The following is a 13,430-nucleotide window of genomic DNA, read 5'->3' on the forward strand; positions in this document are numbered from 1 at the left end:
CAGTGCTACAACTATTGAGCTAGCTCCGACCAAACCAACACAGCTAGCAAAAAAAGGTGGTGTACGATGTATTTTGTTGACAGTTTTCTGGCTTTTGTTTTTAGAAACAAAACTAAAATAAAGACACTTGGCATTTAATGTTGTAATGGACCCAAGTGGGGATTATATATTATATATGTGCAGTACATTTTTCGTATATTTGTGAACTGGGAGCCCCCACGCCCGCCGCTGATCTAGTCGATTAATTTTCCATAGCGCTTTGTTGTCATTAGAGCTGGAGTCCAACCCTGATGGGATAGATTCGGATCTATCCGAGTGGAGACAAATGGCTGATCACTCACATTTATTTGGCCTTCAATTCAATGACATCACATGTGTTATCACAATGCTGTATTGCAATACTCTAATAATCTCCTCCCCATGAGCACACGCCACGTGTTGCTGCAGCTGTTCTGCTTCAATTCTTCTGCGAACTTGAATAATTTTTCCTCGAAAATCTCTGGCCCGCTGATTTTCCCAGCCTTCGGAGACGCATAAAAAAATGTGGGATCTCACACCCCCATGTACAAATGCCAGGTTTTTGTGAGACCGAGATGAATCATTTCAAAACTTTCCCGACCAATAATATGAACTTATGTGTACACAGCCCAATTGAAACATTTCTTGTTTCGTATACATCCTGCGTTTCCACCAATTCCTTTGTTGAGAATGTTTTTTTTTTCAGGAGGGGGGGCACGAAAAGCAGCACGAGCAGTCAGAATATATTATTTTCTATCTTTATTAAACCACCTCGGGCTATTTCTTATTACAGTGCACTGCAAATCAATTGATAAACGCGCTCAACAGCAGGCATGGAGACCCATTGGATCCCACGTTCAAACAGCTGGCATTTTAAAGAATAATCACAGAACGGCTTTTTATAAAAATACAGACAACGGAAGCATGACAAAATATATTACAGCTTGATATACAAATATATAAATGTACATTCAATAAATACAATACGGTGTATTCTGGGCATGTGTTTTGGCTATGGTGTTGGCAAGTCCATCACAAAGTCCAACAGCTTGCATGTGTATTTTTATTTCCAGCAATCATGTAACTTGTGTGGTCTTTTAAAGTTTGGTAGCAATCACAAACTGGGCATAATTGTTGTTGTTGTTGTTTGACAAAAGCGTTTTAAAGTGACCTGTGATACAACAACAAAAAGGCAATCCAATCCAATGAACATAATTCAGAAGTCCAAATATAAAACACAGATTTTTTTTGGTTTCTTTGTTTGTTTTTTTTATATAAAAAATGTATTTACAAGACCAATGTGATTCAGTAGCTAGTCAATAACTCTTTGGTCCCCGTGGTTTGTTGGCGGTTAGTAGTTTGGCAAAGGGACAAAAAAATTTTAAAATCCGCGTTTTTCATTTTTAAGACAAACACTACAAAAAATGTGCCTAAATTAGCCCTCTCACGATGAACTACTCAAATGAGCAATAATTCAAAATTCATTCAGGCACCATAAGTGTGTATAAAGAACATACAGTTAAGCATCGACGCGCGAAAAGCAAACATGTTCAAATGGACACATCATCACTTGTGTAACATTTTGTTTTTTTTCTCCAAGATTCAGAATCAAATTTCTATGCAGTAAGCGTGTGCTTTGATTGCTAATTCCCATGAGGTTTTGTGCTTTTGTCCCTCTTTGGCTGTGCACGTTCATCTCGGTGATGTGCAGAACGATGATTATGATGATGATGATGATGATGGTCGTGGTGGTGGTGCGAGTGCATCTTTAAGCATCAGTCTGACCAAACAGACTCCCCTGCGTCTTGATTTTGTGCATCCTGCAGAAAGGGGATGACAAACTAATGAACAACTAGAGTTGCCATGCCTACTGAAATCAAATCTGGGTCAAATTTGGTTTGATATCAGATCAGACCCTGCGCAGACCCTGAGAGACATATAGAATAAAATGATGCCCATGATAAGAAAAATGCAGGTTGGAAAAAAAATCTCCTCTTGTACTTACAATTTTTCCTTACGACTCAGGTTATCTTCTTTGGATTTGACAAACACTGCAGCTTCTCCTCCTCGAACCAGGTCAGAGAACTCCGCTTCCTTTGCACGGAAGTTCACCCTGCAATGATCAATCATAATAATCAGAATTAAAGCTGCAAGCATTTTCATGGTCAATCCCTGAAACAATCACTAAACATATTATAACATGTTGTAGGCAATTGATGAAGTAAAGTCCCAGCAAACAAAACAGAAAATATCCTGTCGTTTGAAGTTGTAATATCACCACGCACCACTAGATGGCATATGTCTTAATTGTGTTTACATTGGGTCTTTTACTGCCCTAACACTACACTCTGAGTAGGCCTAATATATATATTCATTCATTCATCTTCCGAACCGCTTGATCCTCACTAGGGTGGCGGGGGGTGCTGTAGCCTATCCCAGCTGTCTCCGGGCAGAAGGCGGGGGACACCCTGAATCAGTTGCCAGCTAATCGCAGGGCACACGGAGACGAACAACCATCCACGCTCACACTCACACCTCGGGACCATTTAGAGTGTTCAATCAGCCTGCCACACATGTTTTTGGAATGTGGGAGGAAACCAGAGAGCCCGGAGAAAACCCACGCAGGCCCGGGAGAACATGAAAACTCCACACAGGGAGGCCGCAGCTGGAATCGAACCCGGTACCTCTGCACTGTGAAGCTGACGTGCTAACCACTGGACTACCGGGCCATATATATATATATATGCAGATTTGGAAGGATATGCGGGGAAAACATTCTACCTCGATAATATTTCAAATTTGAGTGAATCAAAATTAGTTCTTGCACTTCATATTTGTTTGCCGTTCAGCAGTTTTGTGCCGTCCTTGAATGTTTTGTGTAAGATATTCTTTTGCACTGGGGGTAAAAAAAAAAAAATAAACCACATAATGTGGTTATTTGTATTTGCTTCAAACGTTTAACGGGTTAGGATGGTGGATCTTCGAGTACGTGTATTGAAGAATCTCTTGTGAAATTTTAAATATGTATTATGAAGAGCAGTAGTAGTGATCAAAAATTGTGGCCATTCCTGATTTAAGCCATCAGTGCGGTAGCATGTTTAATGATGAAATACTCTTTCCACAAGGGATTAACATGTTACCATTCATATGACAGAAATTTCATGAGCAATTAAATTTGAGACGAGAGCATCATTATTTTAGTATGTATACTTTCTATGTCATTTTTGTTTAGCTGTGAGATTTTGCTCATGTAAAATATGTGCCTTGGCTCCCATAAAAAGTTGTGAAACACTGCTCCAGTATATCTGTTTTCAATCAGGCTCAGTTGGACGGATTCCACAGCAGTAGTTTGCCAAAATGTTACCCAAAATGGTGGCATTAACTGAAAATGGCAGACTTGCCGTTCAATTTCAGACATGCTTCCTTGAAAACGTATCTTTTTTTGTGTGTGTTCTGTCATGATAAACATGTCCACTCAATTTCAGGTTGGTTGGTGAAACTGCTGCCTGGGGAGAGTTACCCGATACTCGCATAAATTCATTTCACTTCAGATTCATTCAAGAGACGGCTCGTAATTTGAAAAACTCTCGTGCACGCATATGTCACGGGGCCACATTCTGTCGGCTTTTTGTGACATGTTGTTTAGTGGTGTTTGTTAAATGCACTCTATGTCTGAACCTAGGCTAAAACAGTCTTGGATTTTTTTTTCATTAAAGTTTGTCTTTATTTTGTTTTGAATTTTGTCCTTTAAATTCAATTAGTTTTAATTAGTTTTTACAGTATTTTTTTTAAGTTTATATTTTAGTTTTGGGAAAAATGCTTTGTTTTAATTCAGTTTTCATTAGTTTTAGTTGTTTTTAATATGGAGTGTTTGTTGAGTGTAAGATAGAATAAATATTGTGTATCACAATAAAGTAAATTGTCAAACTACTGTTTGACCTTATTCTGGATGGACATAATCAATCATGAAATTAAAACATTTAAAATACATTTACATTTTCACTAGAATGAAAGTTTTAGTTTTATAAACAGAAGGTGTATTTTCAGTTAGTTTTTTTAAAAGCATTTTAATTTTCTTTTTTTAACATGTTTTCACAACTTTGAGTTGTTTCAATCCTTTCTATTTTCTATCATAACCTTTCTCTTGATTCATCAAAAGTTGCAAACACTGGACGAAAGGGACTTACTTAGACTGGGTCTCGCCCGACTTGATTCGCAGCTTTCGGATGTAAAACTTGTTGCTGCCCCGCCAGTCCGGCCAGCTGAAGATGGAGTCCTTCTCCCAGCGCAGCTTGACGATCATCAGGTCTCCGATATCCACGTCGGTGGTGATGAGGAAGGACACCGTGCTGTTGTGGTTCATGAAAGGCCTGCAGGGGATGGACGGGGGATGGGGGATTAGGTGGGTGAGCGCTCGGATGTCATCGACATCTTAAATTTGGAAGCAAAAATGTGGGCAATATAAAACACCGTTTTATCCATGGCAGATAGTTTGCGTACATTAAATAATAATGTTTGCTTTAAATCCAGGTTTTGAAGAGTATTGTTGATCCTTGGCTAGTCATCACAAACAAAGCAATGCAATACATTTAATCTATATACAGTTTCATATTTCTGTTAATATATTATTTCTTCATTTATAGTTGTCACTCACCTGCTGGCGTATATTTGCATGTATCATTACTGCTGATTATACTGGACAACACATTTTTGCACATTTTTTAAATCAGTGATGCAAGTAAACTTTTCAAGATTTTTTTTTCTTTTGGGGCTGATTCCGAATCTGTCTTTTTTCTTCTCTAGCACATCACATTTTCTGACTCATGATATAATCGCAATAATATAATATGTAATATGTTTTGTAATATTTATGAATGAAGGGTTAGGACCAGAAACAGGTGAAATTTTGTTCTCAAATGTCATAGCTGAAAATCATTATTACATCTTTTAAAAGTCAAACTTGGAAAAAAAAAAAGTAAAAATATCCCAACAACGATGTGCCGTAAAGCGGCGTCCAAAATACATTCAGGGATACATTATGCCATCACATCAGCTGTTCTTGATGCTAGTCACGTTGACTTCTGTTTGCATAATTTATTCATGTAGTTTCACATCCACATAGAGTATTATGCACAGTACCCATTTATATTCTGCCACTGTACATATGTACATTGATATTGTGGATTGTTGAATTAAAGTTAAGTGTTGCGACCCTTGAGTGTGGCTAATTTAAGACTTAAACCCTTTCATGCACCGTGTAACCTGATAACATGATAGATAAACTGTCCACTGTAGTAACCGTTGTCTCTGAAAGGCTTAAATCAAAATTTAAAAAAATAAATGTATATACAGTATCACCAGCATTATTGTAGACAATCAAGTGTCACATACGTACAGGACAAAGGAGAGGTCTTCTTTCTCTCCATGGGTTCCATACAGGGAAACTTTTATGGGCTGCTCATTGAAGGTCAGTCTTCGGTTGCTGAACATGTGCATCTTCAATTGGTAGTGGAAAACTGAAAAGACATGCACATTATATATTACACTTAGTAGAATTTAATCAGTTGGCACATTTCAATGATTCCACATCTGCTGTGATTGAAAATGACAAAAGCTTGAATGCAAGTTTCTGTAGCTTCGGGAAAGGAAGTGGATTTTTCTGTTCCACATTTGATATAAACACTTCTCAACGCACATTCCTACCTCAAGCAGTGGGAAATTTTGGAATAAGCCGTCCTGTGCCACCCCCCGGTCGCTAAAACATCTCTTCACGTGCCCTCCTGAATACTTGCATTTTAATGTCGCCTGTGAGTGTCTGAGCGTAAGCTGTGGTCCAAATCAGCTCCTGTGTAAATATGCTCATTGTGTTTGTGTTTCACTGTTCTCCATGTGTTAGTAGAGGGCTGAAAATTGCATCGGTGACTGTGGCTCACCTTTCCCACGTAAAGGCATTACTCTAAGAATACATTAAAAAAAACTATACTAAAAACTATATAGCAGGGATTCCCATGGCGCAAAAAGACTCGAGGAGTTCCACAGAAAACACGTTCTATTAAGAGTCATCCCCAAAATGTAACAGCAAGCAATACTTTCCCCGATATTTACCTTTGTAGGGCATCATTTCCCGAGTCTTGAGGTACATCTTGGCACTGCGTGCCGTGCGGACCTTGTTGATGTTGTAGCCGATCTTGTTGCAGCGGTTCTTGCGGCAGCTGAGGCACAAGCCCTTGTTGAAAAACTCGCGCGAGTGGCAGCGGTAGGCCATGCTCTGTTGCTGCGTGTTGAGGAGGGAGTCGATGAACAGGTGGATGGAGCGCTCGTGGGAGCACTTGACAAGTTGGTCCATGTCTGCTCATGTCACACACGCACACACACGCGCATGAGAGAGATTTTTAGATCAGGAGAAAAGCCCCCCCACCCCCCCATTCTTTTCATGTACACTGTCATGATGTATATAAAACGTTACTTTTCCATGACAAAAAAAAATTAACAGAATTTGACGGAAAGACTAAGGTCTTGTATGACGGGGAGGAGCTAAGTTTAGCCTGGGTTCATAGAGGAAGTTACGGAGAGTCTTTCCCGTGTAGCTGCGCACTTCCAGTGCACTTTTTCAAACTCAAATAATCTCCAAGCCATTTATTTTTAAAGCTAATGTCCTGAGATGATCTTTAAATGAAAATATTTTTAACAGGGTGTCAAGCACTCCGGAGGGAAGACACTTCTGTCAAGGTCGAACAATTAATCCCTCCTTATAACATGCACAAGAGAAATAGCATGTAAGATTGTTTTGCTATTAGTAAAAGTTGTTGGTTTTTTTTTTTAAAGAAGAGGGAAAAAAAAACAAAAGACTGTTGCAATTTCTCATGCTGCAGAGGCCAGTGTCCGACTTCGGTGCTCTCGGTGGTGGCAACGTGTCATAGAAAGTGGTTCAACCCAGTGAACAATTTTGGAGAAACCTTAAGAAATGTTGTATTTTCACAGCCTAGATAAAATCAGCAGGGTTCCACAAAAGTGGATAGTACATAATACCGGTACAGTTCTGGTTCTTTTAATTTAGTGCACGTGACAAAAAAAATAAAATAAAAACAACAACAACAAAAAAAACAACCCCCCCCTACAAAAAAAAACCCAAAAGCTTTTTTTCGCATGACTCAAAAATCGAATCCGATTTCGACTGCTTGTACATTTTGTATCAAATCCGACTAGACACCCTTGAGAACAGTTAACGCCAGATGATATCACTCACTTTCTGCTCTGCTAGATGAATGCTGTGCAGTCAAGTGAGTGAAGCAGCAAATCATCGAACAAGGCTTTCATCTCAGCACAAGCCAAACAGCCCCGTGTGATCTACTGTAAATTCTTTATGTTGAGAGACCAGAGAGCAAACGTATCTTGCGATTGCTTGTGAAAAGCCAAAATCGTCGGTGGCATAAAATGAATAGCCTCCCTTGCCTACATTGTTTTTATTGGAAGACCATCTAAGCGGTGTCTCTTTGTTTCAACAGCTGGAATGTGAATCCAGGTTCAAGATGTAAATACTGCACAGTACAAGTCCGAATGTAAAGAAGCTTATGGTCTTAATACAAAGCCGACGTGAGCGAGCGGGGGAGAGTACCGGACTTACTTTGCAGGCCCTTGATGCCTTCTAGCGCAATCCCCTTCAGAGTGTTCTGGATGTCGCAGCCCGGTTGGAAGGCGCCTCCGTTGGGGTAGATGTCGATGTGGCCCACGGGCTTCTGGATGCCGATGCTGCGGCCCGGCGAGCCTCGGGTGTTGGTGTGCAGGACGTCCACAAACTGGGCGTCGTCTCTGGACAGTGTGTTCTGGTCTTCGGCGTGCTCGAATGTGGGACCGGCGGGATCTAGTCCTGCAATACAGTACAATACATCTTTATTTATTTATACAGTGCTTAACAGCTGTAAAAAAATTGCACTATACAGAACATATAATGCACTGATTGTCATGTCACAGCGTTACACAGACAACGTTGTCAATTGCTTTGACCCGTTTTCTAGTCTGGAGAACCACTTAAGTGCAGAGAATTAATATATATGGGAAGCAGATCAGAAGTTTTAAAGCTGGATTAGTGGCAAATAAAGGATTGGGCCCACTGGTTGGCACTAACAGTGCATACATTTACAGACTCGGAATGTCAAAGCCAACAGATTACATTTGACTGGTATGCAGTGTTAGCAAAATTATCGCTTCCAGTCACGCGTCGGTAAAGTATCCCACACTTCATAAGGCACACTGCCACTCTAAAAATGGGAATTGACAAAGATAATAATACTCGGTTTTGGTTGACACTGGATAATGACAATGTGGGAAATGTACCCTCAATTTTGTGAAGAATTACATTGACCATGAGAAAAAAAATATGTTTTACAAATCCACCTCTACCTGGCAATCTTTTTTTAGAATACATTTTCAAGATAAAATATTACGGCAATTCCTGTAAACGATATATCGTTGTTTTTTTAATGACATTTTTGTAAGGGGTTTTCTAAAGGTTTTAAACACATTGTAAAGGTTTTTGAACTAGAAAAAAAAATCAAGAATTGAATGTATAAAAAACATTGTATTGCAGTGTCTGTGTGTTAGATGTGCCTTTAAGAGGTGGGGCCTTCTGGGATGGTGCGTGACATCAACAAGTCTGCAAGTGAGTGTCGAGGCGTGAGCTGTGGCTGACAGCAGCAACCACGTGACTGAGTGCATTTGGTTTATTTGTTCAGTTGTCCACTACTGGTCTCCTTTCCCACACGTGAGGGCATTAGAGAAAGTAAATATACAGTAAAAACTGTGCTTAAAACTGTGACTCTTAAAGTAGTGGTATGCAGACTCCCTCTAGTGGTAAGCCAAGAATCACTGAATCCAATGTTCGACCAATGTACAACGTAACGGTTATCTTCAACTTTTTATTCATCCTGTTCAGTGTACAGTATATTTGTGAATTAAAGCTCAGTTGTATTTAACTTGAAAGTACAATACATTTGCATTCATCTTTTATTGTTGTAAAATATTTTTTTTCGGTACAATTTCATGTTTTATTATTATTTTATTTCATGTTCAAAATGTGCATAGCGGCTGACGATAATATTGTTGTTCTATTATTTATTTTACATTTATTTTTATTTTTCGAAGAACACCTGAGATATATCGCGGGTGTAAATGATGAAACATTATACCTTACATTGTGCGATTGAGTATATTGAACTCCTGAACGGCTATATCCACATGAATAAGTAGTGATGGACATGTTCGGTTTACCTGTGATCCTGCTGATCTTGTGGTCGGTGAGGTACCCCGCAATCCCGGCCACGTGCGCCCCCAGACTGTAACCCAGCAGGTGGATCTTGTCCCAGGGCAGCTGCAGTTCTTTCTGAAGGGGTCACAACAGCAACAACCAACAAACAGACTACACTTAATATACTCGCACGCTTACATGAGGATTAGAAACTAATAACTGGCAGTAAGTACGAGGTCCGAAAGGCCCCGTGGCTACTTGTGTTCACAAGGTTTACTGTTGTTTGGAATGTAATCAGGGATTAAAGGAATTGGAGTAGTCAGCCCAAAAAATATAAACTTCCACTAAGGAGTCGTGCAAAAGTAAGGGGAGAAAAAAAAATTCCAGTCATTGCTGGAACATTTTTGAAAACGTATGTCATGCTTCACGAAAAAGTGATCCTTGTAAAAGAGGCTTGTAAATAGTCTTCAGAGGAAAATAACAAGATGCAGAACAACATTTTAAAGTACAGCGTGATTATCTAATAATTGGTCACATGAACATATTAATCTGTTGTCATACTTGGAATGTCAACGCTGGTCCATTATTGCGATATCTTACAAGTCTGCTCATCTTCACCCAGCATTAAAGTGCTAAAGTTGTGCTAGGTGTGCCAAAAAGTGAATTAACAGCACTTTAGTTCTTTTAACTTTTGATCGATTTCTTGGTAATTGCCACATAATTTAAACAAAAAGAAACAATCCAGTTGTCGTCCATCTGTGAAATTTGCTTTCAGTTTTATTCAATTTAAGTCACATTGCCCCCCCTCAAGAATGCAAAGAAAAAGTTTATTTTACAATGCTGTCTGTGAACCTTGATGTAGCCTGCTAACAAAAAAAAAAAAACAAGCACAAATAGATACTCTCCACTGTGACTTTTGAAAAGTGCCTCTATTTATTTTCTTTTCTGCCATTTGAGTTACAATGGAAATCATCCTTTCTGGGAAAAAAAACATTAGTAAAATGGTACATCAACCATACTGAATGTTGTTCATTTCATTATATAAGATTGATAGCCAAGGAAGGTTTTTTTTAAATAGAAATATTTTCTCAAATTCTGACTTTACTCTTACATTAGTCTAGTTTTTGTTTTTTGCTAGTAGGTCAACTATCTCATAGTGAGGTACAGTATGTAAGGTCCTTTTTAAACCAAAGGGCCCCGATTCAAAAAAAGAAAAAACAAACCCCCACACTATGCATGAGGGGATTTCATGTCCATCCACGTTTTAATACACTGGTTAACTCACTTGTATCCAGGTAACAAATTTGGCCACGTCTCGGCCTGCCAACTTGGTGTAGGCCGCGGAGGTTGAGTAGTGCTGGTTGGCGCGCGTCAGCCAGTCCACCACGATCACGTTGGCGTTGGGTACGCGCCCGTACAGAGCCGACACCAGCTTGGGCACCCAGCTTTCAAACATGCCTGTTACCTACATCAACACACACATGCACTAGTGAGGTCAGCTGGCTAGTGATTGGGTTGATTTCCAAGTGGCAATGTGCAATCATGTGTCATTTGGTTTACAATGAATTCCAGTTTAACATGGGGGAATACCTCCCCAAAGGTAAGAATCTGCAGCCTAACGTTTTTTTCCTATAGCAGCACTTGTGAAGTAAATAAGGTGGTCCATATCCATTCATCCATCCATTTTCCAAATCCGCTTCATCCTCACAAGGGTCAATCAGCCTGCCATGCATGTTTTTGGAATGTGGGAGGAAACCGGAGTACCCGGAGAAAACCCACGCAAGCCCGGGTGAGAACATGCAAACTCCACACAGGGAGGCCAGAGCTGGAATTGAACCCAGTACCTCTGCACTGTGAGGTTGATGCGTTTACCACTGGAGGTGGTCCATATACGTGGCATAAATACAGCTTTTTGGCTCTACATTTCCTCACAACTCCAGTTGGCTGGCAACCAGTCCAAGGTGCACTCCCTCTCTCACTCACAGCCAGCTAGGACAGGCTCCAGCTCACCCATGACCCTAGTGAGGATAAATGCCATCGAAAATGGATGGATTTCCTAACAAACCTCACCAAACAGCAATCCATCCAGTCAGGCGGCATTCCAAATAAAACCTCATTCCACATGTCGGGCTCAAGAGGTCTTTTGTTGTGAATGTGCACGTACCGTCCAGCCATGGATGATGACAAATGTCTGCGTCTGCGCATTGAACTCGCACTCCTGGATGGTGTCGGGCCTCCCGGCCACTATGTAGCACATGTCATCATCTGGAGTGTCGGCCGAGCGCAGGGAGAATTTGGACACGATGTCTGTGTAATCCGTGAGCCACTCGGTGGTGCTGACAGGTGGGGAGGTGGGGGTGACGCTGCCGTTCACTGTTGCAACACATGCACACACCTTAATATGAGAGGTCATAGGGGCACAAAAGACCTGCACAGTGCATGATTAATCAGGTCCAATCCTATTTTTTTTGTTAGTCGTGCTTACATATTTTCTAGTGTTTTCTCTCTTTTGAAAAACATGACAAAAACAATCTATTGCTACTGAATATGTCTCCCTTGATCATATTCATTTTTACATTTTGTTCTACATGGAGATACATAAAAAAAGACTATGTCGCCCCCTTTTGCATTTCAAGCACACCTCCTGCACAGAGCAATTTTAAATTGACCAACTATAAAATTACGAAACGAAGATGGATTTTTTTATTAACAAATTTGAGCAAAAATCAACAAGATTCGGTAGTTTTTCGTAATTGTGTTCATTAAAGAAAATTAGTTTTGGTAGCTTTTAAGTGAAAACGGTTTATTCATTACTTAAAAAACATGCCTGTATTATAGTGAGCTATTCTTTATAGGTTCCACGTAATACTAATCTGTAAAAACATATGTTGAGTGTGTGTGCGCGCGTATGTGTGTGTGGTCTCGCGCGCATGCGTGTGGATGCTTTCCCTTATGATAATCTTTCTTTTTACATGAAGGGTTTCAGAGGCAGTCTTCACTAAATGCCCACATGGAGGTGACTGGGTGAGAGGCTTTGCAAAACTGCAGTCGTTTACTTTCTCAACTTAATGGTGGCAAACATCAATTAAGCAACACATCAGACATTTAATTATCTGGCTACAATATTACGTATGGTGAAAAAGGAAATTAAAAGTACTGTGTTGATTTTGTCGCTCTTACCAAACACGGAGTTGGTGGTGAGTTCAGGGTCCGAACAAAAAATGACAAAGATTTTCCCCAAAAGTATCCAAGCAGTGAAAAAACGTATGTTTTCTTTTCCCATATTATTGCACCGTTGGTCCTATGAGGTGTCTTGAGTAGTTTCAGAAGATGGCTATCCGACTTTTAAAATTGAAATGTCGTGGCGTCGTATACTCACGGAGTAAAGTTTCTTTAGGGTCTGCCACGGTTGGCGCTCCAAGTTATCTTTATGAGTATCTTATTTGCATATTAGAAGCTGATTGGATGTCGGTTTAGAGGCGGGGTTTCCCTATGGTCCATTCTCCAAGAACGGTTGACCATTCACTCTTTGAAAAAACTGTAGGGTAGAGTACACTAAAATATTTATATACAGTATATTAAATATATAATGTTCTTCTCTACCTCCACCCCTTCTCACACAAACACAAAATCACGAGTTGTGCGCATGAAATATATAGTAAGCAGGTGCATTTCATTAAATTTCACAAAAGTTAATAGTATTTTTTTAATATATCGAGTTACATATTGAATCATCCTTTATTGGCGACAGATATCTAAAAATGTATGCCACATTTACAGTACCGACAAGATCATTCAAATGTATGTAAAATGACAACATTGCATCAAACCCGCCCAAACTGAGCCATACCAAATAAACACAAGTCGGAATAACACCGAGTCAAAAACCAATCGGATGATTCCACTTTCAAATCGAACCACACTTGAATCGTATCACACACCAACGGTATTCAATCATCTTTTTTTGTGGAGATGCACACCCCTAATATATATACAGAATGTGTACACATAAAACAGTATAACGATTACCTTAGAGGTTGTCAGGTTCTGGTCAAAATATTAGTTTTTCACATCATAAGCCTGCATTATTGTATTTGTTGTCCCTACAAAGCCGTGACACATACGATCATGTTAAATAAGTCATAAGGGTTCTTGATCTTGCATTTAC

General features: G+C 39.8%; 1 protein-coding gene across 1 annotated transcript; it reads right to left on the reverse strand.

Annotated features, from left to right (window-relative positions):
* Nucleotides 1–762: 762 nt before the first annotated feature.
* lpl (lipoprotein lipase) lies at nucleotides 763–12,682 on the reverse strand. The gene is made up of 10 exons (XM_052072853.1): nucleotides 12,443–12,682; nucleotides 11,427–11,635; nucleotides 10,548–10,727; nucleotides 9,286–9,397; nucleotides 7,643–7,885; nucleotides 6,124–6,366; nucleotides 5,414–5,534; nucleotides 4,206–4,388; nucleotides 2,024–2,131; nucleotides 763–1,838 (listed from the first exon to the last, which is right to left on the reverse strand). The coding sequence occupies exons 1-10, from the start codon at nucleotides 12,543–12,545 to the stop codon at nucleotides 1,787–1,789; spliced, it is 1,554 nt and encodes a 517-aa protein (XP_051928813.1). The 5' UTR covers nucleotides 12,546–12,682; the 3' UTR covers nucleotides 763–1,786.
* Between the last annotated feature and the right edge of the window lie 748 nt (nucleotides 12,683–13,430).

Source organism: Hippocampus zosterae, chromosome 8 (genome assembly GCF_025434085.1).
Source record: "Hippocampus zosterae strain Florida chromosome 8, ASM2543408v3, whole genome shotgun sequence".
NCBI lineage: Eukaryota > Metazoa > Chordata > Actinopteri > Syngnathiformes > Syngnathidae > Hippocampus > Hippocampus zosterae.